The sequence below is a fragment of the Cydia pomonella genome, chromosome 25, assembly GCF_033807575.1.
Source record: "Cydia pomonella isolate Wapato2018A chromosome 25, ilCydPomo1, whole genome shotgun sequence".
NCBI classification, from domain to species: Eukaryota; Metazoa; Arthropoda; class Insecta; order Lepidoptera; family Tortricidae; genus Cydia; species Cydia pomonella.
In genome coordinates this window covers 2,932,116-2,959,646 of record NC_084727.1, presented here as the reverse complement: position 1 = coordinate 2,959,646, position 27,531 = coordinate 2,932,116, and the positions used below count along the sequence as shown (strand labels likewise).

At 39.4% G+C, this 27,531-nt stretch overlaps 1 protein-coding gene across 2 annotated transcripts in view; it reads right to left on the bottom strand.

The window, feature by feature from the left end:
- The window catches only part of LOC133531467 (uncharacterized), a 50,732-nt gene extending 27,412 nt beyond the window's left edge, over nucleotides 1-23,320 (bottom strand). Inside the window, exons 1-3 of one of the 2 annotated variants that reach the window (XM_061869709.1) lie at nucleotides 23,139-23,320; nucleotides 20,521-20,584; nucleotides 18,801-18,876 (exon numbers count right to left, since the gene is read on the bottom strand). In XM_061869709.1, coding sequence (XP_061725693.1) covers nucleotides 18,801-18,876; nucleotides 20,521-20,569 — 125 coding nt within the window. In that variant the 5' untranslated portion in view covers nucleotides 20,570-20,584; nucleotides 23,139-23,320. The remainder of the gene's footprint in view (nucleotides 1-18,800; nucleotides 18,877-20,520; nucleotides 20,585-23,138) is intronic. The other variant, XM_061869710.1, reaches the window with a different exon arrangement.
- Nucleotides 23,321-27,531: the final 4,211 nt, after the last annotated feature.

Here is a 27,531-nt window from a genome sequence, read left to right as displayed (position 1 = left end):
GCCCAGGAGGCCAACCGCGAATCACGTTCGACGTGTTGCCTCTCTGTCGCACTTGTAAATTCGTACGTAAGCGTGATAGGGAGATAACACGCCGAACGTGGTTCGCGGTAGGCCCTCAGGTCAGTTGTCGGGTGTCAGATCGTCAACATCTCCAGCATCTCCTGAGGATGCCTCGTAGAGAGGCGAAACACGTGTCGAGTTTTGTACTTTTCGTGGTGGGTTGTTATATTTATTTGCGTATTTATTTTTGCGGTGGGAGGGTGGGAACATTAATTGCATGTAAAAATACGCAAGTAAGTATAACGGGTTAGCACTGATTGACTAACACGTTATTTTCTCGCGGATTAGCAAAGTAATATTTCTAACTTTAATTAAATATTAGTATTATTAACATAAGATGGACAAAATATAGCACCTAAGCAGCAGCACCTAAAGGCGTCGTAACTAGTCGTACCCACAGCGCCAAAGACATTGATATATATCTAAGGATTCTAAGGGCTAGTTGCGATTGCGACAAATCGCGCGCGTGATGCGAACTCATCAACCAATCGCGTTGTGGCGTTAGACTGCAAGATTGGCTCGAATTCGTGTGCGTGACTCCACTGTACTGGCCCCATTCTTATTGTCCATAAGGCCCATTCTTAGATATGTATATGTGAATGGCCTAAGACAACTATAGGTATTATGGCGGACGCTGTCAAAGTAACCTTCACACTTTCGAATAAGGTTTACATTAGCTCGCTTGCGCCCGGGAGCTTGGCGTTTGAGTGATGTTTGTGTTCAAAGGGTTAACATATTTTTTTACAAGCTTTTATTTAACTCGCAATGTTGGTTTGTAATATGTTAATTCATGCGTTTTGGGCGCGAAAGCATCTGTCAAAATATATTTTGTTAATTTAACATCTTTAAAGCCGTTTTTAGTATAAAAGTTGAATTTTAGGGCAACTTTTAGTTAATATAGAACGTAATACAAGCGTTTCAAAAATTGGAAACAACCCTATTTCATTTCATTTCATATCGCTTATCTTATCTTACTTAACTTATCTTGGTTTGACTCTATGTAAGTTACAACAATATTATGGTACCATCGAGCTGATCTGATGATGGAGACAGGAGGTGGTCATAGGAACCTAGTTAGAAATGTCTCTATGAGTATTAGTTACCTATTGAAAGAAAAGTACAGTCAGCGATAAAAGCTTATATCAAAAATGGATTTTTTGACAATAAACTTATTATACACATCCTGCTCTCACTCTCACTAGTTCCGATTCCAACAATAGTTTTTTTTTTATACTACGTCGGTGGCAAATAAGCATACGGCCTGCCTGATGGTAAGCAGTCTCCGTAGCCTATGTACACCTGCAACTCCAGAGGAGTTACATGCGCGTTGCCGACCCTAACCCCACCCCCCTCGTTGAGCGCAATAGTATTTTATACAATCGTAATATAATAGAAAGCTTTTCAGTCGAGTACCGTGTTTAGGCAGCTTGCTGAGTTGCCTTAATAAGGTATGAGATTGAAAAGCTTGATTATACCACTATTGTATACAATACTTTTTCTACGAGTCATCTAAAATAATACTTTACTATAAAACCTAAATAATGAATGTAAATTGTTAAGTATCTCAGAAGACAAAACTGTAGACAATCAGACATAAACGCGCGACTCCCGCCCCGCACCCTGCGCCCGTTTTTGTCTTGGTCTATGGGAGCGCGGCGGCACGTGATTGGTCAATTTTTTTTCAGTCGACTACAGCGTATGGAAATTAATCTTATAGTTAAGTTGGGAGTCCATACATGAAAAGCACGAAATTATAGTTTGCTATACGAAATCTTAGTTCAAGCATTACAGTCGGCGAGCAGAAAAAACCCTTCATAAAATACATCAATGAAACAAAATCCTCTTGGGCTCCGACATACATTCGTTCAACATACTAAAAACTACTTTATCCATAAACAATAAGGCATATTTTCCAGTAACGTGATATATTATCACGCGTGCGATGCCCACACGTGCGGTGAAACGTGACGATTCTTTTCGTCTTGAAGGTCACTTGTCACTTCTAATAATTATGTAAGTTTGGTAAATATTCGGTTACGAAGTAACGATAGAAACATTAGAAACGGACGAATTAGGACTTTAGGGCAAGGCTTTCCAAACTTTTTGACCCCAGGGCCATATTTCACTTTAGTTCGTGCGGGTCAAAACATGACTTATCAAGACAAATAACATTTATTTTTAAGCAACTGATGCCTATAATACTTCCATGTCATAGACATACCTTACAGACCAACATACATCATCACTACATAGTATAAAACAAAGTCGTTTTCCGCTATCTGTCTGTCCCTATGTCTGCTTAGATCTTTAAAACAACGCAACAGATTTTGATGCAGTTTTTTGATAGATAGTGATTAAAGAGGAAGGTTTAACTAGCGAATATACTACACCTCGTGTGCGAAGCCGGGCGGGTCGCTAGTTCCATATTAAGAGTCTTTAGAATAGAACAATTTTCTTAATTCATACGAGGAACTTTGGAAGTCAGTTGGATCATTTAAAATGCCCTCTAAAGTTGTTCGTGTTTGTAATGAGTTAAATTGTACTTCATTACCACGATTAGATGACCTTGGTTCCAAAAACTCTTTTAAACTGTTTCTGAACCTTAAGGCTTGGATATTAGACATACACTTGAATGTCCGATCGTCTAAATCGTTAGATAAGTACTAAGTACCTGGGCGACCAAGCTTTGCTCGGTTATAATATAACTATTTATTGTAATATGGTGGTGTATAGGTGATAATCTTAACTACATTTTTTTTACCAAATTAAACTTGTCTAAAACAATAAAAATTAAAAAAAAATATATAAACTTGAACATATAAAAAAAAAAGTTAGTCACCGGGCGAGATTCGAACTCGTAACACTCGTTTAGCAGTCCGCGTTTTAACCCGCTGGACCAGACGGACAGTGGCCGGCAACACGAAATTAGCGACCATATTCTTCGTCGAAAGAAAAACGCATGAAAACTCGAAAACACGCGTTTTCCCAAACATAAGACTAATCTAGATAGATTGTATACCCCCAAAAACCCCCATATACCAAGTTTCAGCGAAATCGTTAGGGCCGTTTCCGAGATCACAGAAATATATATATATTTGGAAATTAAACGAACTTCCCTGTAAGTGAAGTTCGATTTCAATTATATTAGCTGCACAAATTTCGAAATGATGGTCGAAGGCTTTATGGTAACGCCTACTACATAGTTATTATACATCATTGAAGAAATTTGTGCAGCGTAATAATAAATATATATATATACAAGAATTGCTCGTTTAAAGGTATAAGATATTACCACAGAATAAATAATACTACCGTACAGAAATTACACTTCCTACAATGAACGTAATGTTCATGTTAGTTATATACCATTTACGTTCATTTTTCCGTCATACTACCCATTTTGGATTATATCCTCTCATTTTGGATTAGATCATGAAAACTATCGACTGAAAAAAAAGTCAAAAAGTGTTCACTTACCAAATTAATGGTTAACTGGAAGAACACCAAGTTAAAAGGATATGTTTGCCTTTGTACTGCCTATTCTATGCCTTATTTGTGTTTTGTACTTTTACAGTAAGGACAACTGTGTTTCCTAAATCTAACATTGATTTTTGACGGTCCATACAAAATATGACAAAATGCAAAAAGTAACTGTGCGACGACTTTGACAGAGCTAACTTTAGAAACGTATTAAGTACAAGTAGTACAACACATGTTTTAGAACAATACCAACGTACATTAATTTTAAATAAATAAATATTATAGGACATTATTACACAAATTGACTAAGTCCCACAGTACGCTCAATAAGGCTTGTGTTGAGGGTACTTAGACAACGATATATACATAATATATAAATATTTATAAATACTTAAATACATAGAAAACACCCATGAATCAGGAACAAATATCCATGCTCATCACACGAATAAATGCTGTAAACAAAACGATAAATAGTCTATTGTAATTAGCTTATACTTAAAATATCAGTCGCCATGTGCTTTGTGTGGAGCTAACATATCAACTTTAAATAGTGTATTTTAATTATGTTGTTAATCAGTCAGTAACAAGTATAATAACAAAAGATCTGAACATAAGTATGTACATGTAGGTTAAGCAGATAAGGCACTAATGATAAACGTGCCGTTCATATGAGGTAGTCTAATTGCTTCATTAGATAACTATCAAGGTCAGGCTAATGGATGACTCAAGCTAATTAAGTTTATTGTCAAAACATTTTTTTATTGACTACTTTTCTTAATACAGTCATCTAGTTTTCATCAAGTCTATGGTGATGTAGGTACCATGTAGGCAGGTATCAGAAGGTTCTTGGAGTGAAAGACGTTTTTAGCTATGTACAAGATTGAATGAATTTATTTACAAAAATGCGCGTAATTTATACAAAATTAGAGAAATGTAAGAAAGAGATCTATATACAGGAAAGAGCGTGATAAATAATAGTAGCCGCGCGGGACGCGCGGGGTGAGGTGCGCGGGCGCGAGGTTGCGGCGCGTGGCCGCGGCATTCGCGCGCGCCTATAAAATAAAGCGAGCCAACGTTCCCGTCCTTTTCTCGGCCGGCCTCCGTAGGGTGCACATCGTGTCGTCGGTGCGCCGTGTCCCGCTCCGCTGCTTGATACTCGCTGGTAGAAGACACGAAGAGGATGCTGCAGGCTCCGCATATGCATAAACTGCCCTTGTCAGGGCAACATAAAACTGCTCTTGTTAGAGCAAACGTCACCGTTTCTCTGCTTAACCGCAGAGTGTCAATCGATCGATCTATAAACTGTTCTTATCAGAACAATTTCACTGTTTCTATAACGGACACGACGTCGGTCGATGTATATGTTTAAGTATGTATATATGTCCCCACAGGCTCCCTCTCAAGCGAAGCGTACCGGCAGGCGAATAGTGCGGCCTCGGCGTGTTGTGCTTGTGCTTACTTGAGTGGTCGTGGTTGTGTCGGGTCCGTTTCTTCTTTTCAGGATGCCTTTTTTCTGTTGTTGGTTGTTGTTGTTGTCGTTTTTGGTGTCTTGTGATGTCGGTAAACTCGGTGATAGCGTAGGTTGCGTAGTACTCGATGTTGTCGTAGGTATGTTCGTTGCGGTCGTTGAACTTGTAGTTGTAGGTATATCTGTTGCGCTCGTAGATGTAGGTATATCTTGCTCGGTGTCGGCGATGATAAATGCGGGTTTTAGGCGGTCGATCGAAATGTTCATCTGGCGGTTAGGTAGCTGCAGGGTGAATACTTTATCGTTGCGTTTTAGTACTCGGTAGGGTCCGTCGTAAGGTGCTTGTAACGGCTTCTTTACAGCGTCGACTCGTACGAATACTTGTTCGCAGGTTTGAAGGTCACGGTGGACGAATATAGGCCTCTTGGTGCTATGTGGGATCGTTGATATGGGCGTTAGGCTTTGTAGTGTCGCTCGAAGTTTCTCGACGAAATCGGAGTCCATGGTGACGTCATTGCGCGTAGGTAATAATAGTTCGCCGGGTAATCGTACACTGCAGCCGTAAGTGAGTAGGGCTGGGCTTACACCGGTGTCTGTTCGTAGTGCGGCTCGTAGTCCAAGTAGAACACTAGGTATTGTGTCGATCCATGACTTCTCGCTTTGTAGTCTAGCTTTGAGTGCGGCCTTGAGACTTCTATGGAAACGTTCTATCATAGCGTTCGATTCAGGGTGGTACGGCGTTGAACGGGTTCTTTCGATGCCGAGTAGGCGTGTGAGTGACGCAAATACTCGACTTTCGAATTGCCGTCCTTGATCGGTCGTGATCGTAGCGGGGCAGCCGAAGCGGGAAATCCAGCCTTCGTATAGTGCTTTGGCGACGTCTTCGGCGGTGATCTCGCATAAAGGTATCGCTTCGGGCCATCTAGTTGCGCGATCGATCATTGTGAGTAAGTAGCGATGTCCACTGGCGGCCGTAGGTAGAGGTCCTACAAGGTCGATGTGTATATGTTCGAACCTTGTAGTTGGCGGGAAACTTGAAAGAGGGCTTGAAGTGTGTCGTTGAATCTTGGCGCGTTGGCAGTGTACGCATACTTTTGCCCATTTGCCTACATCGGCATTTAGGCCGGGCCAAAAGTAGCGTTGTGCGACGAGTTTTCGTGACGTTTTGATTCCGGGATGACTGATGTTATGTACTGCGTTGAAAGCGGCACGGCGATACTCTTCTGGTACGTAAGGTCGTAAGTGCGGCGTTGATGTTTCGCAGAATAGTTTGTAGGTAGTTCCGGGAATTTCAACTTGTTTTATTATTAAGTTATCTTGCTGTGCGAGTGTTTTGATTGTGTTGCTATCTCGCTCTTGCGCTTCTGCCAGTAGTTTGTAGTCGATCGGAGATGGACAGGAGATGGCTTCGATGCGAGATAGGGCGTCGGCAGCGGCATTTTGGGTTCCAGGAATGTGTCGTATATCGGTTGTAAATTCACTAATATACAACAGCTGACGAGTGCGGCGCGGTGACTCGTTGTTTGTACTTGTTTTCGTAAATGCGTATGTAAGCGGTTTGTGGTCGGTGAATATGATCAATTCTCTTCCTTCGAACATTTTTCTGAAGTGCTTCGTACTTAGGTAGATAGCGAGTAGCTCACGGTCGAAAGTGCTGTATCTAGTCTGGGCGTCGGAGAATTTCTTGGAAAAATAGCCAAGTGGTTGCCAAGCGTCGTTGACGAATTGGTTTAACGAAGCTCCCGCGGCTTTGTCGCTTGCGTCACAGAAGATTGCTAGCGGTGCGTGGTGGGAGGGGTGCGCGAGCAAGGCGGCGTTTTGTATGCTCACTTTGCACGCGTTGAATGCTTCGTCGGCTTCGTTGTCCCAGCTGATTTCTGTCTTGTCGCGCTTCTTCGCATTGTGTAGGTATTTGCAGAGCGGTGCTTGAATCTGTGCGGCGTTTTTGATGTTTTCGCGGTAAAAATTCAACATGCCGAGAAATCTTCGAAGTTCGTCGATGTTTTTCGGCTTAGGGTAGTCGATGATTGCTTGCACTTTTTCGGTAGGCGGTCGTATGCCATCTTTGCTGACTTCGTAGCCCAAGAATTTGACCGATGGCTGACCGAATACGCATTTCGACGGGTTGATTGTTATGCCGTAGTCTTCGAGTCGGCGTAGTACGGCGCGTAGGTGTTGCTCGTGTGTTTTTTCGTCGGCCGATGCAACAAGTAGGTCGTCGACGAATGGGAACACGAAGTCAAGGTCGCGTAGTACTTCGTGAATAAAGCGTTGAAACGTCTGTCCGCAGTTTTTGAGTCCGGGGCACATTCTCGGAAATTCGAATAGGCCGAATGGTGTTATGATGGCGCTCTTCTCGACATCTTGCTCTGCTATTGGTAGTTGCTGGTATGCGCGGTTGAGGTCCAATGTTGAGAATATTTGTTTGCCGGCGAGTTGGTAGGTAAAATCACGTATGCGTGGGATTGGGTAGCGGTCGGGCTTAGTGATTGCGTTAAGCCGTCGGTAATCTCCACACACACGTAATTCGCCGTTCTTCTTAGGTACCACGTGAAGAGGTGATGCCCAAGGGCTTTTGCTTGGTCTGCATAGGCCCTGCTCCATCATGTTGGCAAATTCCTTCTTCACGAGTTCGTAGCGGTGCGGTGCGATTGGACGTGGTCTGCAGTGAAGTGGTGGTCCAGTTGTTTCAATGAAGTGTTCGACGTTGTGTTTCGGGCTGAGTTTCATGGATGTTAGGCGAGTGGTACCAGGGTAGTCGGCAAGAATGTTGTGGTACGATTGTTGCACGTCTATACTGCGCACGGTAGGTATGTTAGCGTCAGTACAGAGCTGTGCGTTAGTGTACAGTAGGGTCTTGCCGTCGATCAATCTTCTCTTGGTGATGTCCACGACGATGTGGTGGTAGTCCAGGAGATCTGCGCCGATGATGGGTTTCGAAACTGCAGCGATGATGAATTTCCACCGGAATGGTCGGCGTAGGTTGAGATCGAGTTCTAGCGTCTTCTCGCCATAGGTAGGAATGACGGTGTTATTAGCGGCGTAGAGTTGAAATGGAAGTGGTTGCGCCTTCGTGCCGGGTGTCCTTGGTAGAACGGAGATGTTCGCGCCGGTGTCTACCAAGAAGACGAGTTTGCTGGTTCGGTCTCGTACGAAGAGGCGGTGGGATTTGGTGGTAACGCCGGTTTCCGCCGCAGCCAGCGTTACATTTAGTTTTCCGACGCTGGTGATGATGGCGGGATCGGCTTGAAGCTGCACGGTTGTGCGCATTTCTGTGCGTCCATGCCGAAACGTCGATGGTAATGGCAGTACGGCAGTGGTGAGTTTCTTGGGCTACGCGGTCTTCGATCTTGCGATTGAGAGTTGTTACGGGTACGTGATGGAAATCGTCTGCTTGAGCGGCTGTAGCGTTGATTGTAGTTTTCACGCGGTCTCGAGCGAAGCTCGGCGACTTCGAGTGAGAGTCTTCTTATTTCGCCGATGAGGTATTGCGTGTCGAGAGCTGACGCAGTTGGTTGAGGTAGTGGCGGTGGTAACGAAGGTGGTATGACGGCGGGAGGAGCGACTGCGGCGATTTGGTTCGATGATGATGGCGTGTGCTCCATCATTTTGTCGGCGAGCAGCGCGAGGTCCTCGAGCGTAGTTTTGATCTGGAACGCTTCGCTGACGGTGAGCACGGAGCGTACGTGTGGCGGAAGATGATCGAGCCACATCATCTGTATCGTTGTCTCGGGAAACTTGTCCTTATTCAACGTCTGCATCCGTCGTAACAGCTGACTGGGCTTCTGCTCCCCGAGCTCGACCTGAGATAGCAGTTTCTTCGTCTGCGCGCTGTTACTCTCCTCGTATACAGAGATGAGTCTGTTTTTTATCGCTGTATAATAATTCTCTTCAGGCGGTGAGTAGATGAGGTCGCTAATGTTCTGTATGTCTTGCTTTTCTAGCTGCGCGATAACCATCTGAGCGAGCTGCGCCTGGCTTCTCTTCACCTCTGCCGTTGCCGCCTCGAAACTGCAAAACCAGAGTACTGGTTGGTCTCGCCAGAACGGTGGGACGCGAAGAGAGAGCGATATCGCCGCCACGTCGTGGGATAAAGTTGCTGCTGCTGAAGATGGGCTGCTCTCTTCTTGCGGAGTAACGTCGTCCTTCGGGTTGGGAGACATCTTCTTGCTTGATTATCTTCTGCTCAGTCGGTGGTCACCACTATGGTGATGTAGGTACCATGTAGGCAGGTATCAGAAGGTTCTTGGAGTGAAAGACGTTTTTAGCTATGTACAAGATTGAATGAATTTATTTACAAAAATGCGCGTAATTTATACAAAATTAGAGAAATGTAAGAAAGAGATCTATATACAGGAAAGAGCGTGATAAATAATAGTAGCCGCGCGGGACGCGCGGGGTGAGGTGCGCGGGCGCGAGGTTGCGGCGCGTGGCCGCGGCATTCGCGCGCGCCTATAAAATAAAGCGAGCCAACGTTCCCGTCCTTTTCTCGGCCGGCCTCCGTAGGGTGCACATCGTGTCGTCGGTGCGCCGTGTCCCGCTCCGCTGCTTGATACTCGCTGGTAGAAGACACGAAGAGGATGCTGCAGGCTCCGCATATGCATAAACTGCCCTTGTCAGGGCAACATAAAACTGCTCTTGTTAGAGCAAACGTCACCGTTTCTCTGCTTAACCGCAGAGTGTCAATCGATCGATCTATAAACTGTTCTTATCAGAACAATTTCACTGTTTCTATAACGGACACGACGTCGGTCGATGTATATGTTTAAGTATGTATATATGTCCCCACAAGTCGATTATTGATTGTGATATCTGTGGAGTGCATACTATGTACATCGGAAAGAAGATTGCAGCTGTAACACGAAGGCTTGGCAACTCGGCACGAAACGAAGATTACCGAGGTTGGGGACTTCATTGTTGATTAAAACTACATGATTTGTTTGAATAAAAATATGTCCATGGTGGCATTTCCACGCTGTCGTAATTTGGTTTGACTCGTCTACAACTCCGATGTCTGGTCTGACGCACTCTAACGCCTTGACAATAGAGGCATGTTCAGATATTTTTGACCACCTCTGCCGCTCCGTTATATCTGATGGCGACTGTACACTGCTGTTTGTTAACTATTAAAATGCCTGTCATAGGAGACATGTTTTAAGTCAAAATAAAACATTATTTGCCTCACAAACAAAATTCATCAGAATACCGCAAGTGGCCCTTGCGGTATTCTGATGAATTTTAGCATATGTTTTATTACACATGTTTTATTACATATGTATACTAAAATAAAACGAAATCGACCGTTTTGCCACACAATCGTATGTGTACGTATGTCCGTAGAGACATACGGCCTTTGACTACGTTGCCGCGGTTGGCATGGATCCACAGCATACGCGCTATTCTTGTGGCTATTGAGAATTAGCCTCAAATATCTTAGATACTGAGGGCTCCGAACTCCTTTCTGCGTACGTTCAAAAATACATGAGGCTCATGTAAGTAGCCGTTTTCTACGCTTGCATAAATAAATAATTATAAATATGTGTTCAGTCCAAAAATTACGATATATGTAAACGCTTATGAAAATACAACTATTATACATTCAAACAACATGCAGGTGTTGATGAATATTGCGAACTATTATGATTAGTTCTTCATAAAAGTTTGCCGACCTCCTGGTCAGCCTGGTCTAGACTCTAGACTCACTAGAGCAATAAAAACAGTGCGATAACTGCCTAATCTCTCGTTATCTTGAGCCCGTGTCCCGCGGGTCAAAAAGTTTGAAGACCTCTGTTCTAGAGCTATACTACTTATACTAGCCACAGACGGTGGTATATGTCTATAACAATGGTCACAATGGATAATTTTATGTCTATACTGTGTCTTCCACCTAAGGTGTCGCTCTCTGACGCTTCATCTAAAGACTCGTTCAGACGGGATGATCAACTTGACAATATGATCATAAAGAATTGGAGTCAATGTCATCTAGCGTCCACACGTACACAATTTAATCATCAGATTCAGATTTTCTTAAGATTGTACTGACTGGTTCAGAGGCGCGCTCAATGCGATGACAATGGCATAGGTCGACGACCCGGTGCGCGCGCCGATAAGCGTCACGTGTGGTATTATTAGCTAATACACATGAATATACATAAATATATTTACTATATTAGCATAATATATTTACTATAAATATATTTACTATAGTTATCGTAGCTTGCAACCTATTCCATGACCTAATTATGTAATTTCGATCATCCACAAACAGTAATATTTGTAGTCAAAGTCTCTGTAACGACTGCTTGCCGATTTATTATTTTAATATTTTTGTAATCAAATAATTTCCCTCACCCAGCATTAAATACCCTATTAATTAACCTTTGCAATGGTCCGAATCTTAAAAATTGCAATAAATATGACGCATACGCATAAACGGCCATATACGGCACGGCATCGTCTGAATGCAATTAATGTTATGAATGGTACCCATGTCAACATACCTAATTAACTCAAATTAAGCTTATAAGTAAGAACCTAGCAAGCTTACATACATTCTCACTATAGCAGATGCTGTGCTGAGGGCTTACCACGAAAACCGACATTTCGTTAGGTCTCTCTTTCGCTCTTGCGTATTCGAGTGAGAGAGAAGCAGGGCCTCTGTTTACTGGCTTCCGATCCTGGAAAAAAGTGGCTGTGACATAATCGGACAGACAGACGGACATGGCGAATCTATAAGGGTTCCGTTTTTTGCCATTTGGCTACGGAACCCTAAAAACACTAGTGTCGGACAGACAAGGCCACGCTGGCCGTGGAGTGGTGAGGGCCTGCCGCGAACACCGCAGTTCGCAAGTTGCTGGCAACTTTCTTTTATACTCCCATTAAGGCGTAATTAGAGTGACAGAGAGAGATGCCCGCAATTTGCGAAATTCGGTGTTCGCAAGATATGCCTTTGCCTTACACAAAGTACAATATTGACAATTTGACAGATTGCTTTTTGTCATTGTTATGTTATAAGTACCTACAGTAAGGAACGAACACAAACGAATCGCAACCTGTCTTGCGAATGTTCGTCGCTTGTCAGGGGAAAAGTTCCCGACGTTAGGAAAGTTTGTTTGACTTTCCGATGTTTTTATTATTGCTTGTTTACTGCGAATCTTGTTATTATGGTCTCTGAGATATATTTTGTTGCTGGAAATTATACTTTTAGGAGTAAGTTAACTTGAGAGTTATTTTTCACGTTCGAAGTTTACTAAGTAGCGACTTGCGTGCGGTACAGTGCAGACGTGTTACAATTTTGTGCAAAGAATAAATAAAATACACCGTTGTTATATTGTGGACCCTATCACGAATAACTTAAAACTCAAATCACAGTTACGAACAGTGCATTCGTTATCAGATTCAAGCCGTAGTCCGCACTTTGATCGCTCAAGCGCCACGAAGCTATAATGAGTTTGAGTTTATTACAACGACCAAATGGAGGCGGTGTTAGTGGCAGCCGTGAACTCAGCGGATCACAATCAAACTTTGCAGTGGGTACTGAACTACATTTACAAAGACCAGGTTTTCGTAATAAACGTAAACTGTCTGATTTTTCTGGTGACCTTTTAACGGAAATGGCAGAAATAAAAAAGCAGATGGTTGAAATGATGACTCTACTAAAATTTTCTAGTAAAACCCAAACAGAAAATATAGAAAAGCTCTGCCGGGATGTGAGTACCATTAAAAATCAAATTGGTAACATATCGAGCCTAGTATTGACACTATGAGTGCCGAACAGAACTAGTTAAAGACCGATGTAAGAAACTTGACCACATCTGTAACGGCCGCCGAAAATAAAGTGAAGGTAATAGAAACGGATCTTCAGTCACTTAGATCAAGTGTTACTCGAACACCCATTGCGTTAACGCCTGACAGTTACAATCAGCTCGTTGCAGAATGTCAACAGCGATCCATTCGAGATAAGAATACCATTATAGTCGGTATCCAAGAAGCAGGTCCCGAGGCTGCTGATAGAGATGTCCTTGACAAATATGAAATTGAAAAGATTATAAAAACAATATATAACGACTGCCCTGATCCTCTGCAGATCATTCGCCTAGGTAAATACGTCGAAAACAAAGTTCGCCCAATAAAGGCGACCTTTGCATCAAAGGCTACAGTGAACAACATACCCCGAAATAAAAATAAAATACATAATGTTAAAATATACTCGGACCAAACGCCCTACCAGAGAGACTTTCTAAAAAGTGTAAAAGAAGAACTTCAAGCTCGAATATCTAATGGTAAGCCAAACTTATACATCAAATATGTAAAGGGCATACCAAAAATTTTATCTTCACATCCAAAAAACCATGTACAAGTAACGGTGACGGAGACTCCGGCGGTGTAAAATTAAACTCATATATACTAATATAGCTAATATTACGTACCAGATTTCAACTAAATATACTGGAATCGAAATCCATGGCTAGCTTCAACAAGCACCTAAAATTCTATGTAATATATAATGTAATAATTAAATGAGCCTGTGCATGTATATTTGTTAAGCAAATAGTACGTACATATAATCAAATACATTTTCAATTAATCCAAATAAATATTATTTTTAAGTATTATACTTTAAAATAATAATATCCGAAAAAAATCACGCATGTAATTTCATATTCAATATATATACTATATTACTACATGTATCCTATATGTCTTACAACCGTTAATATTCATATGTAAACAATACTAATTCAAACTATACTATTAAACAATATACTAAAATAAACATAAATAACAATAAACTAAAATGATAAATGCAAAAACTTTATTTCCCTACTTATTATTTTATCCATAAAATTACATAAAAATAATATACATCAACAAAATAACTATAACTATAAATAAAAAAGTTACAACTACTATAAATGAAAAAAATATATATATAAAAATGAAATCATATATAAATGAAATACCGTAAATAATTGTAACTTGTTATATTATTTATAACAATTATAATAACCAAAAAGCGGTGGTGGCCGAGTGGATATGACGTCCGACTTTCAATCCGGAGGTCGCGGGTTCAAATCCTGGCTCGTACCAATGAGTTTGTCGGAACTTATGTACGAAATATCATTTGATATTTACCACTAGCTTTTCGGTGAAGGAAAACATCGTGAGGAAACCTGCATACATCTGCGAAGAAATTCAAAGGTGTATGTGAAGTCCCCAATCCGCATTGGGCTAGCGTGGGGACTATAGCCCGAGCCCTCTCGCATGAGAGGAGGCCTGTGCCCAGCAGTGGGACGTATATAGGCTGAATTATTATTATTATTATTATAATAACCAATTGACTTCTCCATGCTAACTGGTTCGTAGCTCGCCGACATTTGTCACGCAACGAGTTTTCATTGCCCCGCTGACGGACGCATAATTGGTAAACCAATATAACGCGACTCACAATTCCTACTAACCGCGCTTAATTGGAAGTCACACATATACTTGATGGCGTAAACTCACATGCGCTAGGTAAGCGCTGGGAATGCACCATAGTTACTTGTACGAGTTAAGTTATCCAAGTCGGCTAGTTAAGTATTTCTTTTCTATTCTACCCACTTTGTAACATAACTAAAATTTTGTATCGATTAATCTTACATTTTCTGCATGTTAGTCCTAAGATATATTATATAAATATTGTATTCTCAAGTAAGCGAATTTTGTAAATTCTTTTTGAGAATAAATTTCTTAAACCATAATTGAGTTTGATTTTTTTCCTGGTTTTCAACGTGGGTTCATACCCCGGTAGTACCAATAATTTTCTAAAGGGTTATATTTTATAATTTAATTTGTCATTTCAGGTATCAGCTCCGTTTTTTTTTTCAAGAACTTCGAAATTAACCTTATATTTCGGTTTATTTAATACCCCAAATGTAAGAATCAGTTGTGTTTTTAAATAACGACTTCGTATTGCATTAATTAATAAAGAACGTTAATATACCGTTTTCGTTCCCATACAAAAAAATACCGGATTTCGATCCCTGTGTTATTTACGTTCATTCCCATTTGTCCCCACCGGGCACAAATGGGAACTGGCACTGCATATAAATCATTCCCATCTGCCCCCGCATCATGTATGCCGGTGGTCACGTGGGGCGGGGACAAATAGGAATACATCTTATTTACTACTTAGTTGCTTGTTTTTCGGTAGCAGAAAACATCTTGCGTCACCGGATGGTCTCATCAGGAGTTCTGCGTTGGAAGTCGCCAGCATCATGCTGAGATGCATTGTATATATTTGTATCTAGAGCCCTTTCATTTGTTACCCCACATGACATGTTTAAGAGGCTGTCAATACCTAAAGCGCGCACACTGTCTATTTGTATCGGAGTAAATGAGATAGCACTGTCGCATGTTACTGAGCCTGGGCAAGGGAATAATAGGAAAAATATTTAAATAAAAAAAAGTGGATTATTATTTTCTATCGAGCCGATTTCGTTCAATCATGTATCGAGTGTTCGCGTCCATACTTTTGTAAGTTCTTTAATATATAAACTGTTACCAAATATCCCGTGAGATGGCGCTGTACCGGGAGCGGCGATTTCTACATCACGCTATCGAAATGTTTATAGGGATTGTATATAAGGGTTCCTCACTGTATAGTTTTTAACCCTTCGCATAGCCCGACTATACCACGTCATTCTACTCTCTTTGAATAACTCGAAGGGAGTAGAATGTGTCAGACTATGCAAAGTGCCAAAAACTACACAGTGAAAAGGAACGCTATGAACATCCCAAGCAAGTGACAAGCAAGTAGCAACCCCAAAGGAAGAGGCAGAAGACCAGCAACCTGGTGGTCCTATGTCGAAAGAGAGATGAGGACAGACACAAAACTTGACCACGCGGACAACCCAGGATAGACTGTCCTGGCGCCGACGTACGAGGAGGCCCGACCCCAGCTGAACTGGGAAATGGGCTGGACTAAGAGAAGATATAAGGGTTTGAGATTATTTTGAATATATTGGCTTTATTTGTGACTGGTTATTTATTTTCATAGTCAATCCTCCTAAAGTAAAGAGCGCCCTTTTTGAAAGAGTTAGGAGTACATACATCGAGTACAACCACGGTCTTTGAAATATAATTAATATGAATATATATTTTTCTTACTTGACTAAAACAAATAGTCTTTCTTAAAAAACTGTTTAAGTAACATCAATTTCAAGGACATTGCGTGTTGACAGCCTCTTAAGATAAAGAAAAATTATTTGTACCGCCGACATTATGACGTCACAGTTACTACCTCCACTATGTTCTCGGTTGCCATCTCATATATTTGTTTTTTTTTTTACTATGTCGGTGGCAAACAAGCATACGGCCCGCCTGATGGTAAGCAGTTTCCGTAGCCTATGTACGCCTGCAACTCCAGAGGAGTTACATGCGCTTTGCCGACCCATACACTCTGCACCCTCGTTGAGCTCTGGCAGCCTTACTGACCGGCAGGAACACAACACTACGAGTAGGGTCTAGTGTTATTTGGCTGCGGTTTTCTGTAAGGTAATATACTTCCCCAGTTGGGTTTTGCTCTGGATCTGGAATGTCATCCGCTGTACTGTGCCCTGCCACACAGAGCGAGATGACATTCACAATGCCCATACTCTTTTGGACGTAGTTTAAGGACATACCCGGGTCCAAAAGGGGTTTGTATTCATTGATTTGATACCATATATACCCATATCCGAGATGACTTGGACGGACTACGTATTTCAATATTTTTTATTTCTTAAGGAAATCTGCACATACCTCCGAATAGTGCAGAATTTTCTAGAGCCTTTAATCTGCATTGAATGGCCTATAATAATATTATATAACTATAGATAATTTATAAGTACTTATACACAAAAAATAATTCCATGTTTATTTCATTTCCTACGTATGAATGTTTCTGTTGTTCGCATAACATTCACCTTTGTTAAACTCAATGTTGAACATAAGCTTATCTCTTTGGCGTCATCCATTTGATCCATTACGTCACACAAAATTTCGAGGTTTTGGACCCCCTCCCCCCCTTCTCTTGTTTTTTCCTATCTATTTAAAATGTACTGCTACATTTGTCATACCTCCCCCCTACCCCTGTTGCTGTGACGTAATGTGGATGACCCCGGGAGTACGTTAGCAAATTAGCAAGCAGATTAAATTAGGAACAGACAAGTAAGTAGGCGAACTTTAAGGGATATCTTCCAGTAAACCTTTGAGCGGATGAGAATCAGAATCAGAATCATATTTTTATTTGCTAAAACAGGGTACAAAAGGTCATCCATTGGCATAGCTTAGGTATTTGATAAAAGGACACGTTTCGTCACAAAGATATGCAAATACTTAAGTATACCTACTCTATTACATATGTATGTCATTAAGAGGAAAATTGAAAATACCAGTGCAGTCATGACTCCACCATATTTGAAAAGCTCTTTTCACTTTAGTATCTAATATTAACTTTTACCTTTTTGATATAAATATTAATTTCAGAATAAGACCCGGACCCGGGTACGTCCTTAAACTACGTCCAAAAGAGAGGTATGGGCATTGTGAATGTCATCTCGCTTTGTGTGGTAGGGCACAGCCAGTGGATATCATTCCAGATCTAGAGCAGAGCCCAACTGGGGAAGGTACCTCCACCTTTCAGAAAACAGCAGTCAAAAAACACTAGACCCTACTCATAATGTTGTGTTCCTGCCGGTGAGTAAGGTTGCCAGAGCTCAACTAGGGGGGGGCGGGTTTAGGGTCGGCAACGCGCATGTAACTCCTCTGGAGTTGCAGGCGTACATAGGCTACGGAGACTGCTTACCATCAGGCGAGCCGTATACTTGTTTGCCACCGACGTAGTATTAAAAAAAAGTCTGGCCATCCAAAGGGGTAACGCTGCCAGTCTTCTGGGCACCATAACACATGATAGCTATCTGGGGAGCATTTCACAAGCTTTTATTTAGTTTCACCTGTCCCGTTGTCTGTCTGTCGGTCTGTAATCAAAACTTGCAAGTTAAATTTGACCCACTTCTCGGTTTCCAATGAAGCTGAAAATTTGCATACATATGTAAGTCGGGTGACAATGCAATATTATTTATTTATTTATTTATTTATTTATTTATTTATTTTATTTACATGGAGAACCAACAGCTATAACTATGCTAATAACAACATAAATACACACATATTATGGTAACATCGCGCTGATCTGATGATGGAGACAGGAGGTGGCCATAGGAACTCTGTGATAAAACAACGCAACCTAACTGTGTTTGGGGTCTTTAGAATGATCTCGATGAGTTGCCTGTGGAAAGAAAAGTACAGTGAGCGATAAAAGCTTGTACCAAAAATGTTTTTTATTTATTTATAAGTTTATTTAAAGTTTTAGAATACATGTAGTTGTTTTATTGATTACTTAGAAATTTTATGTCCCATTTCAGTGATAAGTGTTTTCCTCGAAAAAAATACATACAAAGACTGACGGGCAAGAAAGCAAGGCGGTCTTCACATTGCATGCGAATTCGCACGTGGTTCCGGTCTGGCCCTACCAGATCCTCGTCCATCTTGCGGCACCCATACGTGATGGTGGTTATTTTAGCCCACCTCTGTGGGTGATGCGGCAGACATGGCCGGCCCAGTCCCCATTTGAGCTGGCACTGGCAGTCTTAGCTCCAACAGTAATGTGCGTTTTTGAGCGCAGCGTAGAGTTACGGACTCGGTCAATCCGTTTTACTCCTAGTTTACCTACTATAGGTAAATATTGATATTAGATGTTACTCACGCTAAAGCAATCAGGTACGGATGCAATTTGACTCCTCCGTCCTCGTACACCTCGCCGGAAACCGCCATCTTGTTTCCTGAAACATACATGTGAATTACAGTCAATTATCGACACAGCTGACTTACATTGTCAAGTCATCTATTATGATTATAGTTGGTTGAGAAATTAATGCAAATTCTTGATGTTCGCATATATTCAAGTATTCAAATATAGGTACCGGGTGTTTCCTGTAAGGGGTCATCCATTTCACTCACATTTGGTGTGACGTCACATTTTTTGGCAATTTTTTTTTAACAAAATCGGCGAATCGAATTAGGTAAGTACTATTAACATTTTATCAAAATATTTTTGATAAAAGAAATATGAGTAATCATAACATAAAACCGATTAGGAAAGAAAATTAATCGCATAAATCGATTATCGTTCCGAAAACTCGTTATTTAACTGTACAGAGATTTAAAAAAAAAAAAACTGATGAAGTTGAAGTGACGTCACAAAGTTTGTGAATCCCCCCTCCCCTTGTCACAACATGTCACATTTTCTTGACCCCCTCCCTCCCCCTAAACGTGTGATGTAATTAATGGATGACCCCTAACAAGAGCAAATAATTTAAACATATATTGTACTTTTCAAACGAAAACACGTTTGTTCAATAACTTTTAAAAATTATGAAGTTTTATATTTCTTATTTTTCATACAAAATAAATATTGACTTTAATATACACCATCATCGTGGTAATTGACGTTACTTGTCACGCTTTAAACATGATAAAATTCGCAATACATTGCGTCGTAGAAATAAATGTTAAAGTGTAATAAAAATCAAAACAAGCAATTTTTAAAAGTCGCTAAACAAATGTTGGTCACTTTGAGGAGTACAGCGTAGGTACAGCCTACAGTTTAATTTATTGTTCCTGTTATAGGCAACACCCGGTATACAGTGCAAACTTAAACTAGTCGTAGGTTTTAGTGCTATAAAACAATTCAGTTTTTTATTTTAGTCTTAACTACCAGAGCATAATTTATTTTTGATTTTTTTTCGAGCTGCAATGTCCTTCGCACATCATGGTCACGTGTGACAGTTGTGACGGCGCGTCATTGAATGCGACGTTTTGAGTTAAAACAAGGTAGTGATACATTGCTTGCTGAATTATTTTGTATGGAAAAATAAAAGTCGTTTTTATTTTTTTAAACCTATTAAAGTGTGTTCATTAAGGCCTTAACTACCCTTTGATTATGCGGTTGTATCAAAAACACCTCTATGTCTGGAAATAGTTCTCGTTGCTAGGAATTATAAAAAAATTACTGAACTACTTACAATAAAAATACGATAAATTATATTGCAAGTAATTCAGCATTAAATAAGCTTTCGGCCCATATACATGAATAATAAGGGATCAGTACCTATAGCTTTTTTATCAGTCAAAACCTTTGTGACAGAACTTATGACTGGACTAAGTATTGATGCAAAGAAAATACGTCAGCCTGTAATTTTCATGACGACTTAAGCACGTCACAATATACTATAGGTTAACAGTTTTAAGGGTCGTACACCCTTTTTATTGTTAATTTATCAGATGTGTATTATTTTTATTTTTTTGTGTTCGAGAAATTAAAGGCTTTTTTATTTTTATTGTTATTTTTTATTTATTAACAGTTTTGAATGATATACGGTTAGTTTCACTAGACTTATATTGACCGGGATATAAACCGTGATTACCTTTTGTATTGTTTTCGAGCTCCCGATATTTCGACGCAGTTACATGCATCTTGTTCGCCGGTAACTGGAAAACAATCCCGGTACAATACCTTATAACTAATATTTGTCTAGTGATACTATTAGTTGACTACATGACTCCTGGGTTTAACTTCATTAACTACAATTCTGTGGTCTGTGACGACTGTGACGCTAAAACATTATTACTATGTCCGTCAAACATTGACATACATATATGACCCCAGCCATTGGACAAAGCCGAAATGTACATATGCATTAGGGTATTTAGAACCAGTGTACAAAGTATCATAACAACCGGTGTAGCGGTTTCGAAGAAATTAACAAATTACCATTTTTTACTTTGGAGCAGCCTGTATGTGTTAGTAGCTCCTAAGGTAATATCCTCAAAGAATAGTATGGAACCTTCTTCGACCTTTTTGATTATCTTTTTTATTTATGACACTAATAAAGCTTCTGACTTTTGTAAAATGTCATCATTATCAAATATTTCGAACAAATTGTCAAAAACACGCCAAAGATTAACACAGTGTTTCTTTTTGTTGTAGATTATTGCAAATAACTTTTGTTCGAAAAATATTTTTTTTATCTTTTGTTTTAATTAAAAAAATATTAACGTCAGAGCATTCCTGAGAAGTAACCCTACTTGGGATTTCAGGATTTGTCCAATGGATAAGGTCAACCTGTATATATATAAGGACGGGCCTTACGGGCACTAAGAATGGTGCTAGTTCAGTGATGTCACTCAGGAATTCGAGCCAATCGTGCAGTCTTCGCGCGCGTGATGCGAACTCATTAACCAATCGCGTTGTGGCAATAGACACGGACGTACAATTGCAATAGACTGTACGATTGGCTTGAATTCGTGTGCGTGACACCGCTGTACTGGCCGTCATATATGTCAGTGCCTTCAAACATCTCGGTCAAAATTATGTTTGTGAATTAAGTGGTGAACCTCCTAACTCTTAAAAAAATTAAACATTCGAAAATTAACATTGGTGATTGGTTGTAGGTTGGTTGTTATTCACATATCTCTTCAGCTCCGCTGGATATCTACAACCAATGCTATCGGTTGATTCCAGCATTTCCAGCACGTTTCCTCTGGTTGAAAGGCTTCCTTAAGACCAAATTCTGTCTATGATTTAAACATTTAAATAGTTAATTAATAGGTACCTAATACTACATATATAGGTAATACATATTAGAGCTCCGCGAGGCCGTAGGCAGTGGCCCACGTCGCCCACGCCTAACGCCGCCTCTGGCCCGGAGCTTCACCCCGAGTGTCCAAGCGTGTCCCACTACCCAGTAATTTTGAGCGAGGCCGAAGGCCCGCGGGAGTGAGTGAAGACTGCACGATTGGCTCGAATTCGTGTGCGTGACGCCGCTGTACTGGCCCCATTCTTATTGCCCGTAAGGCCCGTCCTTAGATATATGTCAATGGTAGTGTAAAGACCCTGCCTATGAAGCCAATGATCCTGGGTTCGAATCCCGGTAAGGGCTTTTATTTGTGTGATGAGCTCAGATATTTGTTTTTGAGTCATGGATGTTTTCTATGTATTTAAGTCCTTGTCTATTATATATCGTTGTCTGAGTACCCACAACACAAGCCGTCTTGGCTTACCGTGGGACTTAGTCAATTCGTGTAAAAATGTCCCTATAATATTTATTTATAACAGTAATGGCGTCATTCTGAAACACTCTACAAGCCTTAAGTAATACTTATATCACAATAATCCATGGATTAGAATTAGAAATTATACCAATCCGGCTCGAAGGACCAAAATATTTTAAATATTAATATTATAACGAATTATTGGCTACATGAGAATTGAAATACTAAACAATAAACTCTAAGGGGCCTACCGTGAAAACCTAAATTCGCAAATTGCGGGGATCTTTCTCTTTTACTCTCATTATGACGTAATTAGAGTGACAAAGAAAAATGCCCGCAATTGACTAACTTCGATTTTCGCGGTTATAGCCCTGTTCTGTAACAAAACAAAAAAAAACAATGTCTATAAAAGTTTGCACATTTATATTTACGAAGTAATTAAGGAAACCGTAGGCCTAGCTTTAAAACACCACATTGTAAATGACCGTTTGTTTTTTAATAAAAGAAAAAAAAAGTTAATTGACACTTGACATGTGCCAAAAACTACGGAACCCTAAAAATATTGGACCCACACACACACACGTCCACAATGCCACATATGGCCATCATATGGGTCAATCCTGTGATACAACATAAAATAAGTACCATTTTACTAAATTTATTGATAAATATTGGTTTGTTTGTATGCTTTTATGAATGTTAAACGAATAAAAAGGTTGAATGCTCTGGCAAATCGGTATGGAATCTAGAATAAGGTCATCTAATACTTTTTATTCCATTACGGTGTAGTTAAAAGCAAGGTTATGATTTATCTAATACCTACTACCTATACTTATCTATACCAACCGAAAATTACCAATCATTACTTAATTGCCATTACCAAATCTAATTACGAAAATAATCCCTATTAAAAAGTTACGTATGTGACATAAGTCTTTCTAAACACTACCTTAGTCAACGCAACAAATATTAAATCCAATTACGAACTCACCTTTACATTATGTGCATTCCAATTTCAAACGACATTCCACAACCATAAACAAAAGACACAGTAAACAAATAATTAATATTGAAAAGAGTTTGTAAATAGAACACCGTTTCGAATTAGTTACGATTTCCGAGGTTTGAAAATGGAACGCGCGGCCAATCGCTGCGCAGTTTCGCGGGAAACTGGCGCGTTTTGTTTTGTTTAGAATGTTGCTAGCGCGTTTTGAATGATTTCCATTAGATTTTAGGCGTGCATTTTATTAAAGCCCGACCAGAAATATATGATCATTGTCAAGAGGGCGCTGTTATTCTCATGTATAGGGTGACAGTTCAGTTTAGTATGAAAAATGTAGTTCCAATGAAATTCCGCAATATGGCGCATTATCAGGCTTTACAAGCATTTATTTAACTAATAACTTGCAATGTATGTTATGTATGTTGCACCTATGTTCCTATGTACCTATGTCTGTACGGGTCAAATCTTGCAAGTTAGATTTGACCTACTTCTCGCTTTCCGATGAAGCTGAAAATTTGCATACATATGTAAGTCTGATGACAATGCAATATTATGGTAACATCGAGCTGATCTGATAATGGAGATAAGAGGTATTTGTATTGTGTTTTGGTTTGTTAGAATTGTCTCGATGAGTTGCATGTTCAAAAAAAGTACAGTCAGTGATAAAAGCTTGTAAATATCAAAAATTCTTTTAAAACCTATTCTTTTAGAGTCCGATAAAAATTATCCACGCAATTCATCGATAATAGCATACGATTTGCTTTAGATTGTGGCATTTGATCGATCGGTTAAATCCGTTGCACCTCCTTAGCCAGCAAGTATCAGAGGGCCTACCGCGAACCACGTTCGACGTGTTGCCTTCCGGTCACACTTACGTACGAATTTAAAAGTGCGACAGAGAGGCAACACGTCGAACGTGGTTCGCGGTAGGCCCTCTGGTCTCTTACCGAAAACCATCGCGAGACACTTGCAAGGTGTCAAAGGGAAATGGAGCGTAATATGTTAGGGATTAAATTATCGGATAAGATCAGAAACTCAGAGATAAGAAAGAAAACAAAGATTACGGACACACTTGCTCACATTGACCATGTAAAGTGGGGATGGACAGGCCACATGCTGCGATGCCCAATAGAGAAATAGAGCAGAATAACTAATAGTACTACCCTAGAGGCTGTACTAGAAAGCAAACGCATCCAATACAAGATGGAAAGATGACATTCGTCTGACTCTGGGGCCATACTGGATGAGGGTTGCTGCAGACAGTTGGAGGAGGCTTTACGGCACACCGATGAGGGATATGTTATAAAAAAAAAACTCATTTGAAATGTATATACTTCGGAATAAATGGCGGTATTATTATTATACCTAAGCTCAAGGCAAGCCTCCTTGTTGTAGGTACTCACACAACGATAAATATAATATATAAATACTTAAATACTTATTCATAATAATTAAGAAAACTGATGATGTATGGGGTGCCAACACAATTTATAATTTCAGGATTTTCTTCACAGCACAGAACTTGGCACTCTATAAGTCTCAATTCTTTTGTCGGCAAGTCAATAACGACACATATTCTTATCTTAATATTTAATTCCTTATTACTTATTTCTCTGTACTCTAGTATAAGTTCTTGGGCTGTAGTTACGTCACTTTCTTTACCATTAAGTACATCAATATATTTATTCTTTAGAAAAAGTTTTTATAGGTCTTTTGGTCTTACCGACGCATTATCTCTTAATACAGCCTATATTATTTGAACATTACCATCCGATAACACCTAATAACAAATTATCAAAATCAAGAAAATATCATAAGGTGGCAACACAGTATAGATCGGCAAACTTATGATCGCTATCGGACAAAATAGGAACTTAACACACATAGTATATAATCTTATAGATAGACAATAGCGCTACACTTGGACGCAGAATTAAATATTAATGTTTTGAAATTTTGTATACACACTCGTTTCAATTTGTAAGAAAACTTAATTAAAATTATGGAAATATTAGATTCCCTTAAAAAATAATCTCTCCAACGTTTTAAATAAATTATTCAATTCACTATTTCATAATTTCTTCATAAGTACGAGTTGCGGGGTTGAAAGCCTTTTGCCCCATTTGCCATTTAGAACAAAGGCATTTGTGTCGTCTCATACAGTTTATCTACATTCCTGTGACTCAGATACAGTTTGGACTCTGTATTATTGAGTAATTATAAGTACCAATAACAATAACTATCAATTAGGTACTTACTTTACATACATACACGAATCACGGATATATGTATGTTAGGCAATTGTTAGGTATGTATTTACAGACAGTGCAGTGTAACTACATACAAAAATAATAAACAAGATTCGCAAGCACTTATTATTGATTATACCTAATATATTAGGGGTAGGGGGATCATTTTCACTTGATTTACACATATACAAATACAACTATACAATTTATACAATAACTGGAAAATGTAAAATAAAATGTAGATATTTGTATAATCCCGCCATCTATTGTCTTCTTGATGAACTACGTGCACAACTGTTGTATATAGGTTAGTTAACTTGTTTTGGTAATAATTCCGTTTATAATCTTAATTTAACTTAAAAAATAATATTCAGTACAATATTTTAATTAATATAAACAGTCTTACTTTAAAATTATTTAATTAAAAAACATAATGATATAAAAAATGGGACGTGACCTTGAAGCGTTGACATAAGATAAACAATGTTGCCAGTAAAAGAAGACTGACCCTTACTATGAGTAGAATATGAGAAGTTATGAATACAATACATATGTACAGAGTGTATATTCTTGATACGGCCAAATAACCAATGGGTAGTTAGTGTACGCTTTAATGAACACACTTTTATAAGTTTTATAAAAAAAAAGACAATTTAAATTTCTCCATACAAAATAATTCAGTAAGCAATGTATCACTACTTTGTTTTAACTCAAAACGTCGCATTTAATGATACGACGTCACAACTGTCACAATATACGAAATAATGTATGAACATTTACGAAATACATCGCTGATTGAAAAATTTCCAAAAATAATTATGATCTGGTAGGTAGAGTCAGACCAAGCTAAGTTGGCAACGATAAGTAAAAAAAGAACTATAATTAATAAAAGTTTGACCTTTAAAATATCACATGCCCTGTCTGGGCTGACTAAATTGCTGCCAAATTATCTTGGTCTGATACTAAGACTAAATTTTAAAAATCTTTCAGAATGGTTTTGTAGCACTAAAACTTACGTCTAGGATACGTTTGCGGTTATATCAAAAATACACACTGTGCACCTGAAAATCGATCCCTAGGTCGCCCGGCTGGGCAGCGTGCTGTCGGTTTTCCCGCAAAAGATCTTTTCACCGCTCGATTAACCTCCACCCATTCGCTCAACATGTCCGAGCATCTTTGTCACACCAATGATGTTTGGTTCAGCAACTATCTGGTCAATTTCGGTGTTTTTGCGGATTCTCCAGCTACCATTGGGTCTCTGTGTTTTGAGAATCTTCTTCTCAGCCACCAAAAGCTTACGTTCTTCTTTCAACATTCAGTGTCCAGGCTTCACATCCATGTTAAGATTGTAAATTCGGATCTTAGTTTTTCTGCTAAGAAGCCTGGTCACCAAGGCTTTGTGCCGAGCTAAGCTGCACCACACTGCAAGGCATTCTGAATATATATGTCGATTTTTCGTCACGGGTACTGTTGTCGAATCAGTAAATACTTTTGATAAAATACTTTACGACTCTAAAGTAGGAGAAGGATCCGCAATTTGACTGTGTATGATTTATAATTTTATCTATAATGCTGGCTGTACCTACATACTAGTCGAGAGCCTCTCACAGAGAATGTTGGCAGCGCCCCGACCCAATTGGAGAAGGAAGAGACGAGGCGAGAAGGGTACAATATAAAGGGCTAAGGGCGTTGTAATGTTATGTATACATATAAGTTTATTTTTGTTCCTTTTTTTATCTGTAAATGTTTACCACGATTAAACTATTTATAATAATAATAAATATTCCAGGACATTATTACACAAATTGACTAAGTCCCACAGTAAGCTCAATAAGGCTTGTGTTGTGGGTACTTAGACAACGATATATATAATATATAAATATTTATAAATACTTAAATACATAGAAAACACCCATGACTCAGGAACAAATATCCGTGCTTATCACAAGAATAAATGCCCTTACCAGGATTTGAACCCGCGACCATCAGCTTCATAGGCAGGGTCACTATCCACTAGGCCAAACAGGTCGTCAAAATTTAAATATAAATATGTTTAATATATTTAAATTATTATTTAATTATTTATTTTATATATTTAAATTTATTTAATTTCTATTTATATTTACACACAC